We start from the raw sequence: 15448 nt of genomic DNA, 5'->3' as shown, positions 1-15448 counted from the left end.
TCCCGTTGCGGTTGTTGTCTCGGACTCGGAACACGTCTTTTCATATACGGAGGATGCGTTTGGTGATTAGTGATAACCCCTCGATCGATGAATAAATGATGTCTGTTTTTTTCCTTCGTCTTCGAATTAAGTCTGATAAGCGCAAATCCAAGACTTAGGGCATCCTGTGGCGGCAAGTCTTTGAGCGGGACTCGGTGCGTCTGACGCTCAGGGTGTTTGACGGAGGCGGGCAGGGCTCCTTATTGATTGATGGTGAGGCGACAGAAGGCCGATGCGAGATTCTTGGCAAACCCCAAAAGGTTTATTGATCTGTTTGTTATCTCCGGTCCTTGAGTCTGCCAGAGGTCAACACATTGATCTCATTAAGCCGAAAGCCGAATCTTAAAACCGGACCAGGTGTTAAGTTAGTTAGTTAGTTAACCGTGCTATCTCAGGAAGCCTCCGCTGATCAGATATTAGGTGTCGTACGGATGGACTTAAGAGAGTCGGCCTAATTTTTAAATCTTCTTTGTGTGTGTGTGTGTGTGTGACTTTTGCGACGCCGCACCTGCACGTTACCAAGGGAAATGTTGACTTACTGTATTTACACAGGATATAGAAGAAAGAGAGAGGGAACAAAACACATCACATTTCTGGTCGACATCGTCTGAAATCCAGTTGAAAACTCGCGATCGTGTCAGACGCCCCGGTGCCTTTTTGAATCGTTGTGAAAAATAGTGGAGACCCGTTTTTTTTTCTTTTTCTCCCCAAATAAAATCTGATATTAATCATTTGTTTTTTCCCCTCCAGGGTACATCCCAAGTTACCTAGACAAGGATGAGCTATGTGTAGTGTGCGGGGACAAAGCCACGGGCTACCACTATCGCTGCATCACCTGTGAAGGTTGCAAGGTAACACAAGCGGGTCTCCGTTGTTAATTTTTTTGGGGGGTGTTTCACGGTCTTTCTGAGTGTGTGCCTGCCCGTCTGCTCTCCAGGGTTTCTTCAGGCGGACGATCCAGAAGAACCTCAACCCGACCTACGCCTGTAAGTACGAGGGGAAGTGCGTCATCGACAAAGTGACCAGGAACCAGTGCCAGGAATGTCGCTTCAAGAAGTGCATCGCGGTGGGGATGGCAACCGACCGTGAGTCCGAGACGTTGTGTCTGCGTCTCGTCCCGCTTGTTTTGATTCTGTGGACGTTAACGTGTCGACCGGGCCGGAGCCCGCGGAGAAAATGGGCCTTTTTGATATTTTCATGGGTCATTTATTTTTTGGAGGTCCGATATTGGTCAAAATTGTGCTTACCGTGCACATTACAACTGAAAATAAATTATTCTAATTTTATTGAGATTAATCATTTCCTTTGAGTATTCTGCTGGCTCCAGCTTGTCAAACCCGGGCACACATAACAGTAAACATCTTCGGATCGTTATCCATATAAATCAAGGAGAGAGGAAACTGTGATGGACGATTATTACTATTTTCTGACAGTTTATCGTAAAAATGATTAACAGGTCAATTTTTGAGATTCATTTACAAGTGAATAGTCATATTTGCAGCCTAACTGTAAAACAGTGGAGAGGAGCACTGTGCTATAGTCGTCTTTTGGGGCATTTTGTCACTTTCTTTACCATTAATAACCATAGGAATCCTTTGTAAATTAAATAAAGTCCACCAGACTCAACTCTCTATTAATGACTAATAAGAGTACCATGTTTGATGCAATTTTCTACTGTTTTTTCCTGTCACAAACTCATCGTTCTTCATCATTTTGCCCTTCTCCTTTCGCTGACCCCCCCCCCCCTTCCCTCTCCAGTGGTGTTGGACGACAGCAAGCGGCTCGCCAAGCGGAAGCTCATCGAGGAGAACCGGGAGCGTCGTCGGAAAGAGGAACAGCAGAAGACGGTGTTGGACCGCCAGGAGCCCACCCAGGAGGAGTGGGACCTCATCCGTATGGTGACTGAGGCCCATATGGCCACGAACGCGCAGGGCAACCACTGGAAGCAGAAGAGGAAATTTCTGGTGAGACCCCCTCCTCCTCCCTCCCTCGCTCCTCTCGCCACAGCCTTCGTTGTATTGATTACCCTGCCTCATCCAAACCACCCCCGACCTCCTCCTCCTCCTCCTCCTCCTCCTCTCTCCCCCCCTTCAGTCCCCTTCCACCTCATACCTCCTCCTCCTCCTCCCCCTCCCCCTCCTCTTCCGCCCCATGCCCCCTGTCTCCTCCACTTCCACCACGGCCCCGGTTCCCCGTGTTAATATGTCATGTGTTTTTTTTTTGTATCTCCTTGTAGAGTGGGGAGAATTAGCTGGACGATGGAGAAAAGTGTGTTCAACGCAGCAGCGCTAATTTATAATGGGACATCTTATTTCGTCTTTGCAAAAAGCGATGACGCTCAATCGCAAATACTAACGACTTGCTTTTCTTGTGCCGTTTCATTTCTCTCTCTTTCTGTTTGTAGCTTTTGATTTCACACCTCGCCCCTTTTTTGACTAATTTCCTTTGCTCTCTCTATGTGAAGTCTCACCGCTCTCCAGATCGAACGCCCGCCTCAACTGTTTTTGCTCTACGTGGGTTTCTGTGGCTCGATCAGGACGAGCACTCGTTGAATAAAGCGCCGCGTTCGATTCAAAGGGCTCCGCTGCGGTCGCGGGGTTTTGCGTGACGGGGGCGGAACGTTGCAAAATATTACGTCATTTGACTTATCAAGATAGTTAAACTTATAATGTTTTCCTAGTTCACTTTCCGGATAAGTTGCTTTACACGCTTTTTACTTCTATACTCTATTCCACTGTAGCACTTTCGTCGCAGTATTTTGTAAAGAAGTGTTCGCGCCTTTAGGAAAAAACATTTTAAAACAATAATTTGGAGCCGTTTTGTAAAATCTGCGTGCCATCATGGTCGCGTTTTTTTCTTTTTTTTTTTTGCTTAAACATTCGTCCGTTATTGACAACGAATGTCCGTGCGGTCGAGTGTTCCTGAGGACCCGTTTGAAGTCGTGGTCCTGAGCCTGAACCTTGCCACAGAAACCCATCCTGAATTTCTCTCCTCACACTGTTCTCTATCTGCACTCTTTCATCTGTCCTCAGTTTTAACTTGTTTTCTTTTTAGTTGGCTTGACACGGGTTCTTCATTGAAACTTCACGATTCCTGTTGATTATCCAACAGGTCGAGGAAGCTATGCTTCTTAATGAAATAACATGTAATTTATTCTATACTTCTGACCAGAGTGCAGCGGGGGTGAAGGAAACTAAGGTGAGGACACGAATGATTATCGGCATGAATGCACTTCGACATGTTGACATGCAGAAGACATTTGATTATGTGCAATAGATATATACGAGTGCTAAATAGTGATGCGTCACATCGTTACATCATATTGACCTACATCCAAACACTGCACTCGCTTTCAAGCTCTTCCACTATGGAGTGTGACTTTGAATACTTTCCACTCCTCATCGTACTCTTGAATTGTTGATACGTCACGCTGCGGTCGCTGCTGTTCTCAGTAATATAGACTTTTCCACATGCGGTTTCTTTTTGACATTCAAACTTTGGAGACGGTTGAGATGCTGACCGTCACTCTCTCTCTTTGTTGTTTTAGCCCGAGGAAATTGGTCAAGCGTCCATGGTCAATACGCCTGAAGGAAACAAAGTGGACATAGAAGCCTTCAGTCAGTTTACAAAAATTATCACCCCTGCCATAACCCGAGTGGTGGACTTTGCCAAAAAACTGCCAATGTTTTGTGAGGTAAGTGCGGCAGCTCGTTTGGTAAAGTGACACTTATAGAGTACGTAAGGTCGTAATCTGTGATCTACGTGACGCTCAACTGAAGCGTGTGAAAACCTGAGTTTTCAGCTGTTTTTTAAGTGACGCGCCATCACCAAAGTGTCCACGGTCTTCTCCTTTACTTATCTCTTTCTCTTTATAATCAGCTGCCTTGTGAAGACCAGATCATCCTGTTGAAAGGCTGCTGCATGGAGATCATGTCACTGCGAGCCGCTGTTCGCTATGATCCGGAGAGTGAGACTCTCACGCTCAACGGCGAGATGGCGGTCACACGGGGTCAGCTTAAGAATGGAGGATTGGGCGTAGTGTCGGATGCCATCTTTGACCTTGGCGTGTCGCTATCCTCTTTCAACTTGGATGACTCGGAAGTGGCTCTTCTACAGGCTGTCATCCTGCTTTCATCTGGTAAGCACCTAGTGTCCGGATTATTGTTACACATGAGCTGATTAGTTCCCATTTTAGCACTTTGACTTATTCTTTCCAAGAACTTCCAAAGCAATGCCAAAAACATTTTAGAAACCTGGAAAGCATTAGTTTGGCGTGGCGAGAAATCGTCCCTCTCACGTGAATGGAGTTTGGGCATGCCCGTAGTGACTCGCCATACGTACTTTAATGTAGAGAAATGATTTGAAGTTTAAAACGTTACCAGAAGTCTGGAGTTCATTTGCCCAATTGGGCATTTTTTGATGGCTAGCGCAGTTTTCATGTAATCATTGTTCAAGACCATATCGCGCAGGTTAGAGTGGTGATGTCATCGCTTTAGACCTTTGCAAAAAAAATATATTTGTGATTTGCCGTTCACTGGACAATTTTTACTCATCAGGCATCATTTATACATAAAAACGTAGGAAGATGTGTGTTTGTGGTACACAAGCGTCGTGGAATCCAACAAACTTTTAGTTTTTTGTCAGCAGGACTGAAACTTTCTCCCATGAAGCAAACGTGGGCACTTTCTGAACTGCCATTACGCTCTCATTTCTAAACCCCACAAACATTTAAATACACGGGAACGTTCACTAAAGTCTTGTGCTTCTCCCGATTCCGTTATTTTCGCAATTAGAGTCACGGTTTTCTGTCAAATTCAGTAGTTTGAAAGGTTGTTTTTTCGTTAAATCCACAGTCTGCCGCTCAGTGACACAGGTGCTTCAAATTAGGGCAGTCTCACACACACATTCTGATTTAGCTGCATTTACAGACCTACACACACACACACACACACACACACACACATACTTCAGCGACATAGACAGACCTACAAACACACACAGAGCAGCTGCTGGCTCTTGGGGGAGAGGAAGAGAAGTAAATTTGATTGCTAGCATGAAGTTGGCTTTGTCTTAGACAAAATGGCTGACAGTGTGTGTCTATGTGCGAGCGTGTGTCTGCGCGCGTTATTAAGTGTTATTACGGTCACATGGAAGTTCGCATGGACGCAACCGTAATACACACCCACACACACACACACACGTTTGCGCGTGTGCCGTCACTTTTAAATACAGACAAGAGGAGAAACTGCGACACGGTTAAATTTTTAACTCGGTGCGTTTGGCGGCGTCTTTCCTCTCCGTTTGTTGTACTATTTGGGTGATTTTGACATGTTTTTGCCTTGGAAACCGGAGTTTAACAGATGGTTTTGTGGACAATAAACTCCCAGTGATAAGATCTCGTCGGCCCCTTCACCACGGCGCCCCGGTGACCTGCGTCTACGAGCAATAGCTGCTCTCAAGTCCTTCACAAATACAGAAATGACACCTCAATGAGACATCGTACTACTGGTTATATATATATATATATATATATATATATATATATATATATATATATATATATATATATATAGTGCGACGTCGTACGGCAGTAGCTGCCACACCATGAAAATGTCTTTGCCAAATGCTCTAGTTTATTATAGCATTGCACACAAAGGAAACAATCACAAAGCTTCTCCTGCTGTTTCAAAGGCAAAGATAATTCCTTTGGCACAGATTGCCTGGACTGTTCTTTTTTTAATTTATTTTACATTAAATCCATACCAAAACTACAGTTCAATCAATTAATAACCATAATCATTCTGAGCAGCTTTGTCCAGCTAGCTTGGTTTTGGCTCCGCCGCCATTTCTCCGCGTGACGCTCTGCATCTCATTGGAGATCAATACCGTTCTGCTGTGTGTTGTACACGCAGACATGACATGGGGTGAACCGGCCCATCTGTCTTAGCTCCGTGCACACTTACAAGAGCCACTAATCAATACAATTTACAGGGCTAAAAGGCTGAAATCAATCATTTTAGATTGAAAATTGATATTTTGAGCAATAATGTTTTAAGTCGACTTTGTTTTGGGGTTTAAAAATTACATTTATTACAGAAAAGCTTCTGAAATGAATCAATCCATTGAACGTCAGGCATAGGCCCGGTTTGAGTTTAGGATGGAGGTTTAAAAGACGAAGGGCTTCAGTGAGCCTCCTGAACCAAAGCAAAACCGCCTGCGATGTCAGGATGAATCACATTAATGTGACCTAAATATTACAAACCCACCAAGTGGATTCATGATGAGGAACACAAATGTTCAGCACCTCCTTGATTCTGTATCGTGACAAAGTACAAATCATGTCACATTTTGTGAATTCTGCTCCGCTACAGAAGAAGAGACTAGACGGATGCAGCCGCTGGTGGTCCACACAGTAACCACAGTTTGGTTTTCAGTGCCATGTTGTGCGTTCGGGGTTGACACAAAAAGCATTTTGTGGGTTTATTTTTGCCGCTGCGAACGAATTTGTTGCGATCATTGATTACATTCGTATGAATGAACTCGAGTGAGAAATTCTGCCAAGAATCTGAGCTTCTCAAGGTAATTATGGTTTATTACAATTTGTCTATTTGTTTTTTATGTTGCTGTGGCCTTCATTTCATTCAGTTATGACTGTTTTCACTGTCGTCATTGCTCACGCGTGGGGGAAAAAGGAGACATAGCAACGGCAAAGTCAGACATGCAGATTTTTCTAAACTCAAACTGAAAGCGAGTGCATCTGAAGCGTTGTTTCCAATCAATCCCACAATGCACTGCGGTAAGTATGGTACATGAAACAGGAAGTGAGTCAGTCACAACAGACCTTTTCGGGTGATTGCTTTACATTTCACCTTAGTTTTCTCTTGCAAATCTGCTTGTGGAGGATTTTAAGTTTCTTGCCCCGTTGAACTGAACACGATTAGCAATGCGGCGGCATTTTCTACCAACCAATTAATGTTGGTGTTATTATCACCGATTGGATCAGGGGTCTTACCTCAGAAAGCTGAGGTTCAAATTGTCACAAAACACAATTAGTTGGCCGCGAACGTTTGTCCCACAATAGTCCAATTAATTTGGATAAAAAATGATTCCTCAACCTGTTTGTTGAAAGCGTTCATTACAGTTTACAGACTTTGAGCCGCTGTGCTGCGAGATCTCCTCAACGACTTAGTTTATCATAACAAAGCTATGAAAAGAAACCCGCTTGAAACCAAAGCCCTGATTCATTAGCGATTAGCCTCACGTACTAATGCTAATATCGCTGCTCTGAATTCCTGCAGCACACCTGACAAAGTCATGGCATTTTAAAATGGTTATTTCCAGGCTGGAAAAGTCCTTGAAGAGATATAAATCCCAAAAGTTTTTGGAAAAGTCATATAAATGTGTTATATTCATGTGTTCTTGGCGTTCATCTACGCTGAACTTGAAATAATTTATATGCTTCTTAAAAGAAAGACGCTCAGAATATAAGCAGGCGTCCATACAGGCGTCTATATAAATGTTTATTCTTTCAACCAAACTATTGTCTCTCATTCATTTGTGTCATTTCAGCTATACTGTCTCTCATTGTTAGTTTACATAATACATTTCCTCACTTTTTCATGAATACACCTGCGATTTCACTAAATGTTTGGTCATGGAAATCCGGTTCAAAGTCGCGGAAATCCATTGGTCGCGAAGTGCATGAGCCCCGGATGACACGCCATCGTCTCTGTGTCCTCAGATCGGCCGGGCCTGAGCAGCGTGGAGCGAATCGAGCGCTGCCAGGAGGAGTTCCTGCTGGCCTTTGAACATTACATCAACTACCGCAAACACAAATTGGCGCATTTCTGGCCCAAGCTGCTAATGAAGGTGACGGACCTGCGGATGATCGGCGCCTGCCACGCCAGCCGATTCCTCCACATGAAAGTGGAGTGTCCCACCGAGCTATTCCCTCCTCTCTTCCTGGAGGTCTTCGAGGACTGACCAATGGATTTTAGTATACGTGTGTGCGTGCATGTATGTGCGTGTGTCTGTATGTGTGTATGTGTGCATACGTCAGCGCCTGGGCACCCTGGTGGTCTCAGGGGTGGCACCAGCCGATGGCCCGTCACAATGAACTGTCTATTAGCACTACTGAGTGTCACTTCATTCCATAGTTTAGGAGTAGCTCTCTGGTGTAGTTGTGGATGGAACCATTCCTTACAGTGCGGGTACATGTGAATAGCGTTTTTGTTCTTTTCATTTTGGTTTATTTTGTTGTTGTTGTCGTTGTTGTGGATATAACCTCTCACCTCGGATTTTATTATAGGTTTTTATTTTTTGTTTCGATGATTGTACATTAGGCATAATGGTGATTTTATTTTTTATCGACACTTGCTCATTCAGTAGAAACCATGCAAATGTTGTATTTTTCCTTCCTTTTTTTATGTTGGAAAAACTCAAAATGGCTGCTCACCTGATTCAGAAAAAAGTCATCGTTAGAGACCCGCCAGCCTTCCTCCCACGTACTCGACTTTATTGGACCCATTTGTTGGTATTATAGTGTCCGTCATCTCGTCAGTCGTCCACACGGTGCGTGTCTGAACTGTGCCTCGCCATCCTACTGTGACCCGACCCGTTAACAGCAACACTCACTCTGATGGACAACAGCTCACGGGCCCCTGTAAGTCTCCGGGTCGCCACACATCACAGCGTTAAAGTGGCAAATGCGGCGTTCCAGAAATGTCGGAAAAATCTGAATTTGCAACAGCACGGCAACTCAAGGCAGAGCTCCAAGACAGAAACCTGGGTGAGATCTCCAAACAACAACTTATCTGAAATGACATCATTTGATGTCACAGTGGGAGCGTAATCCTATAATCCTGCCCAATACCTGCGTTTTCTGTCTGTAGCTAAACATGGAAGTTTATATTGTGAAGAACATCACGCTAAATATAGACAACTTTAACTGAGGCTCTTCAACACATTTGGCATTTAAAATAAGAAAGAAATATTAATAAAAAGGGGGGGGGGGGGGAGCATTTGCCAAATGTTTTTTTGGCCCTTATGTCAGAAATACGCAAGAAAGATTTATAAATGACAGAGTTCTGTTTGTAGAAAACGTCCAACACAACCAAACTCTGTTAAGCAATCTGGTTATTTAACACAACTTGATGGACATAGCGAATGCAGATCGGCAGTTATTATTAATCGATTAGTTCATCAACAAAGTAAACCTTAAAACAGAAGTTCCGGCTTCTCACTTGTTAGGATTTGTCCTTTTTATTCTATGATTTATTTTATACTATGTAATCTCTTTGGATTTTAGGGGATTGGTTGAAAAAGAAAAAAAAGCAATTTGATGACATCATCTTCACTCTTTGGAGATTGTGTCAGACATTTTTCTCTCTTTTTTTTCAAAATATTTTGTAAAACAATCATCATACAAGATGATTAATGGAGAAGAATCAGTGCATTAATCTATCATTTTAATAATAGCTGGTTGCATCCGAGACAACTGCAATTTTAGAAGTGGAGTGGTGGAAGTATGGATCCATGGCAGTAATCTGCATTTGAAAAGAATATATATTATATTTATAACTATGTGGGCCAAAGAAAATCTTGCTTTATGAATGTATTTCGCCTTTATTTTTTTTACAAACGCCGTACAAAACACACAACTGTTGATTCAGACTTCCGACATCGACAGGAACGCAGCAGGAGCGTTAAAATGAGCCCGTTCCCCGGTGACTGGTCGGGACCAACTAAAGCACATAATGACACTGATGTCACGAAAAGACAATCATATACTACTCGTTTTTGTGTAACGGTGCCACATGCTGTGCCAAAATCAAGTAAACGGTTTTGAACCCCCGCTGGTCATGCTAGGTAGTGCATGCCGCTCGCACAGTCGTCCCTCTGACTCGTGCTTTAGTCCACGTTCGCAGCTTCTACGATACAACCGGCGTGAGTTTCATGTGTTTCATCTCGGCCACGTTGCCTCACTAGTCCCAAATAAAATGAACCTCCCTAAAAAAAAAACACACAAAAAAAAAAAAAACGGGTCACTGTGTGTTAAAGCAGTGATGTCATGGTGCTACGGTGAGTTGGGGGGGAAATGCTGGTTGAACTGTATCGTTATTGACATGCAGGAATGAACATTATCTCTTTGAATAACAGCGCACTACCCTCTTTTGATGGCATGCATATACTGTACACTAACACGCCCACATGCGCAGATACCTGGTACAGGTGTACCCACAGCGCACCTGTACACATACTGTACACATGCACACGCATGTGCATTACACGCGGACCACTGTGACCAGCCAGTGGGGTCTGTAGAAAACAGTATGATTCTTCATCAGCAAGGTACACTGAGAAAAGTGGTGAGATTCTGACAACGTAGCGCTCTTTCCTTTCCTTTGTGTTAGCCGGTGTGTTCTTTTTTTTGTTGTTGTTGTTGTTTTAAAAAGCCTCTCTATGGTATTGTCGTTTGCAATGTGACAAACGTTCGCTCTGTAAATCTCGCTTTATCAAGCTTCACACTACTCCTCAAAGCAGCTTGTTGTTGTTATTTTGTTTGTTTGTTTTTTCCCTTTTTTTCTGTGAAGTGATGCCTTTTTTTTTATTTTTTATCAAAGCAATAGACTTGCTGCAGTGTTTGAATGACCCCCCGGACCTCACACACACACTCACACACACACACACACACCTCGCAAAACTGTACAGTCTCAAAATAAATGCACAGACAATCAGAGGGAGAGAGATGGATGGATGGATGGATGGATGAATGAATGGATGGATGGATGGAGGAGTTTCGGCACCGGGGCTCAGGCGGCACGGTCGCGCTGAGCCGGAGCCATTTTGGAAAAAGTAACATCGGCCACGTTTACATGCACATGTCCTGAACGCTCGTCCGCTCGCTCGCTGGTTCCCTGTGACTCAGCGTGCCGCTGACGCGGCGTTTAACAGTCGTAGTCCTGGTAGAAAAAGAAATACAGCAACGCTATCGTGTCCAGTTAGTTGCTCCCGTTTTTGGTTTTTCCTGCTTGATGGATTAATTGGACTAAAGTGAAATAAATGTGGTCAGTTATCACAACCGGGGCTGGTTGCACACACATGCATCATTACATTGGTCTGATGTATGGAGAGTCAGGGCCGTCTGAATTCTGCTCTTCGGGCCGTCTTTAAAACCAAATACTCCGAGGAACTGAACTCGGGAACTAAATGAGGACCGAAGTGTCACTTTTTGGTGCATTTGTGACGAACTGTGAGGATGAGACGAGCACATTACATTTGCTTTGAGACTTAGTACAGTGAGATGACGACACTGTCTCTGGTTGTCTTTTTGTAATATTCTGTGACATGACTGTTAAAGAAACGCATGGTGAACTTACACTCTCTGACCTCTTTCAAAGAAAACGCTTCATCATTTCAGCGGCATGACTTTAAACATCAATATTAAGAAGAAACTCCCATTCTAGGCCCGATGCTATGCTAACAGCTATCGCTCGCTTGCTTTCAGCCGTAATGGAAGCGGTGTATGTGCTGCGGTAGTTTTGGAGGCGATACACACTACCTCAGGAGAAGGAACCGGACCCCGGGAGCCCGAAACTGTAACTCTGTTCTTTAGGTTGTGATGCAAGTGAACTTCCTGAGTTTCTGGGAATATGTCCGGGTTCCTGCGAAGGTAAAGAACAGTTCAGCAACTTGCACGAAATAAAAACAAAAATGGATTCATTTTTAAAACTGCATGAATTGACTTTTCTATTTTCATTTTTTTTTTGCCACAAAAAGGCGGAACAGCACAGCCAGCTGACAGACACACAACCCTCGCACACTTTGTAACGGCTCACGAGTTAGCAAACAATTTGATATTTGCACATCCTGCTGGAAACTGAATTGATTGAAATATGGAGGTTTTGCTTTCTTCACCAGTTAGTTGCTAATGTGTGTTTGACAGGAAGCACACGGTGGGTTCCTCACACAGCTACACACTAAACTACTACCGTGTACTCTCTCTGTCGAGTAGCAGAGATGGGTAACCACAGTCTTTTAACGCGTTAGCTTCGAAGCCCAAAGAGTTTACAATAGTTCTGCTGTTTGTCCGCCGTCCCACCAACGGGTATCATTCCTCTGACATGTTTCCAGCGCTCTTTACTGAGGCTTTTCTTGTGAAATCAATGAGAAACTAACGCGATACAGCGCTAGAGGGTTAGTGGGACCAAAACGTCTGCCTACGTTTTCCGGGCAGCGAGCATGACGTTAAGATTACATCCGAGCGTCAGGATGAGATTTAAACTGACGACGTCTAAAACGTGACGTGTATTTGAGTGATTCGACGTCTGCCTGTGCAGCCAGCCCCAGTGTGTCACGGTCAAAGCATGAATGTTCCTTCAGGTGAGTCACACGTCCTACTAGACGGAGACGAGCTCGATCGCATCCTGGTTACTTTATTTTGAGGCCAGATCAGGTGCTGAGTTCTTTCCCTTAATGCACATGAAGGTGATCGATCCTTCCTGTGCAGAAAGAAAATGAAAAACTGTAGTTTCAGAATACAAAATTCAGATTTCCAGTGTAAACAGGGTAATAAAGCAGACCTCACAGCGCCGTTCTTTTGTCATGACATTTCTGTTCAATCTTGAAGGCCACTTTTGCATTTAAATGATTTAATTTGAATTGTTTTAAGGAGTTAACCTTTAGCTGTTAGCTCAACCGGGTAGGGTTTTTTTTTTTTTTTAGCGGTAAGCAACCAAAACCGTACCTCAACATTAACCAAACGTATTTACAGTAACCTCAAAGCTACGTTGATCAGATTCAGTCGGCCTCACGGTGGCAGCACTTCACAACTCACCGAAATCACACTTATTTGTCAAATTATGGCTTATGATGACGTCATGGCAGAATTTAGACACAACCAAAATAACATTTTACCAAAACAATGACCGGCTTCGTGATGGGGGAGGAGGGAGAATCGTCACTGCATGCAACCCCTTCACTTTACAGTCCACCCAGTCTTCATACACAATAATACATGCGTATACAAATAACACAAACGTTTAGTCTTTTATTTCTTCAACCAAGTCTCCTCAAATGAAGTATTGCGACCCTTAACTTTGTTTCTGAAACAAATGTTTGTGTTTTTTTGTAGGTTACGTGCACATTTGAGGTAATGGCCGTATGAATATGTTGACTTGTACATGTCCATGAGCATAATTACTTGAATTGTCGTATGCACAGAACTGCATGTAAACGTAGTCGATGCTGCCTGCTGGTTCAGATGATGTTTACTGAAGAGGTGCCAGTGTTCTCTCCCACGAGTTGTTCCTCTTGAGGTTACTCAGTTACAAACCAATAACAAGAGTTGCACCATAGAAAAGCTATTTTACAGTACAAAGGAAAAAGGATGTATATTTTCAAACTGCAGATTTTTTTTACGAATGTTGTTGGCATAATATGAACATGGTATTGTTTTGCATAGCGTTGAAGAAGAAAAAAAAAATACAGTATCTTGCTCTCAAACCCATTTCCACATCTCTGTAAAAGACCTGTTAGCAAGATGTTATGAATCATTAAAAAAAAAACACGTTGATTAGTGCAGCATTAGTTATACTATTTAAAAAAAAAAATAATAAAAAGAGTAAAAGATTGTATCTGGACTTCACTGTCAGTACAAAGCAGAACAGCTGAACACATGTAAGGTGAAGAAACCGCGAGCCACCGTCACCACAGATCTCTCTCCTGGTGTGTTTGAGTGTCTTCTTGTTCGACTCATCTGTTCAACACGTACTGGAAAACCGTCAAGGAGAGAAAGGGAGTGAGATAAGAGTGAATGTGTGACAGCAAAAAAACACAACAAAAAAAAAACAAACAAACAGAAAGTGATTCTGTTTACAAATTTGCTGTCTTGCACTCGGCATTTACCGGAAAACCTCGTCCGGTGATCCGTGCGGTCCGGCTCTGGATCGCGCCGCGTCATCGTGAGCGCGGAGGATGACGATGCAATTAATGTGAATTAGCTCTTGAGAATAAAGATGGTTTTGAGAGAATTTGTGCTTTCATTTTGGTCTCAATTGAGTGAATTATTTGACTTTTTAACCCCAGCACATGAGGTTTCAAACCATAGTTTTTTGTTATTGTTGTAAAAGCTGTAAGATCGATACTGATCCAGTGTTAGCTGCTTGAGTATTGGATGTTTTCTTTCAACATGCTGTATCAGCATATTGGGAAAAAGAAGGCACCCATTATTCAAAATATTGCACAACAGCACAACTTGTGACCAACATTTAAACGAGGTATACCTTAATGTCTTTCTGCGGTTAAATGGAGCCACACGAGATCAAATCTAAATATAGTCTTGTTTTATGACAAATAATAGGCAATTTTGTAAAGTTTACATTCCTTTTACAAGGGAGCTTTATGTTATAATACCTACATCCTGGTCTTCTAACAGTGGTTCTTAAACGGGGGTACTTCAGATTTTAAAAATGAAGTTTTTTAATACATATTCAATAATTAATAATTGCATATATTCTATATTGAATCAGACACTGATTGCACAGTTCTGTGTATTGCATAGTTTTTCCAACCAAAATGACTTTACACTGGTTAGAGGGTACTTGATTTAAAAATGAAGTTATACAAAAACAGTTACTTAATACATATTCAATAATATAAGTGTATTTCTTTTAACTGAAATGCATACATTCTGTATTGAATCAGACACTGATGGCACAGCGCTGTGAAGAACCACTGATCCAACAAACTAGTACAAATTCAATGTTTGACATTCCTGCAGAGCCTGGAAAAGCGTGTGTGCGCCTGTGTGTAGTTTAAGTGTTTAACAGAGAGGCTCAATATTGATCTTGAGTTTAAAATATAAATTTGAAGCCTTTTATTGACTCTTTGTGGGCGGAGAGTGTTTTGCTCACGAAGCAATGAAATTGCAGAGCAAACACGAGCCGGCTGCAGATGGCGTTCGAGTCCCAGGATGCTGGGAGCGGCGGTGAGTGGACGGGAGAGCGAGGAAGCGGCCTTGTTGCCATCTGCTGATGGATAGAGACACTGCCACCATCACTGCATCGCTTGAGCTCCTCCGGGTTTAGACTGGCAACAGTCTGCACATCATCTTCTCAATAAATCGCTCGGATTTTAATTATATTTAGCTTGTGGTTATTTTTATACATTGTGCAGGACATTGCCTAACATCTACATGTGTTGTGTGTCCAATACTCTGAGTGATTGCAAGAAAATAACTTGTATTAAATAGTTTTGGATCTAATTGGTGAGATTGGCATTGTTACACTGATTAATTGAGTTTAACAAGTAGACGTACTATGAGACAAATTACACCAAGTCTGCTTTATGTTTTAGCATTAAGAATCAGTAATAACTGTAAGGGGGTTAGTCAGACATTTTGCTCGCTTGT

General features: G+C 42.8%; 1 protein-coding gene across 3 annotated transcripts in view; it reads left to right on the top strand.

Annotated features, from left to right (window-relative positions):
• thrb (thyroid hormone receptor beta) overlaps positions 1 to 14069 on the top strand; it is a 94046-nt gene extending 79977 nt beyond the window's left edge. For 2 of the 3 annotated variants that reach the window (XM_068575233.1, XM_068575232.1), the window contains 7 exons: positions 790 to 890; positions 977 to 1124; positions 1798 to 2003; positions 3151 to 3237; positions 3587 to 3733; positions 3919 to 4177; positions 7781 to 14069. In XM_068575233.1, coding sequence (XP_068431334.1) covers positions 790 to 890; positions 977 to 1124; positions 1798 to 2003; positions 3151 to 3237; positions 3587 to 3733; positions 3919 to 4177; positions 7781 to 8022 — 1190 coding nt within the window. In that variant the 3' untranslated portion in view covers positions 8023 to 14069. The remainder of the gene's footprint in view (positions 1 to 789; positions 891 to 976; positions 1125 to 1797; positions 2004 to 3150; positions 3238 to 3586; positions 3734 to 3918; positions 4178 to 7780) is intronic. The other variant, XM_068575231.1, reaches the window with a different exon arrangement.
• The last annotated feature ends 1379 nt before the right edge of the window (positions 14070 to 15448 follow it).

This window comes from Clinocottus analis, unplaced genomic scaffold, assembly GCF_023055335.1.
Source record: "Clinocottus analis isolate CAN_PGR_092001 unplaced genomic scaffold, fCliAna1.0.p SCAF_14, whole genome shotgun sequence".
NCBI classification, from domain to species: Eukaryota; Metazoa; Chordata; class Actinopteri; order Perciformes; family Cottidae; genus Clinocottus; species Clinocottus analis.
This window is presented reverse-complemented; position numbering and strand designations above follow the sequence as displayed.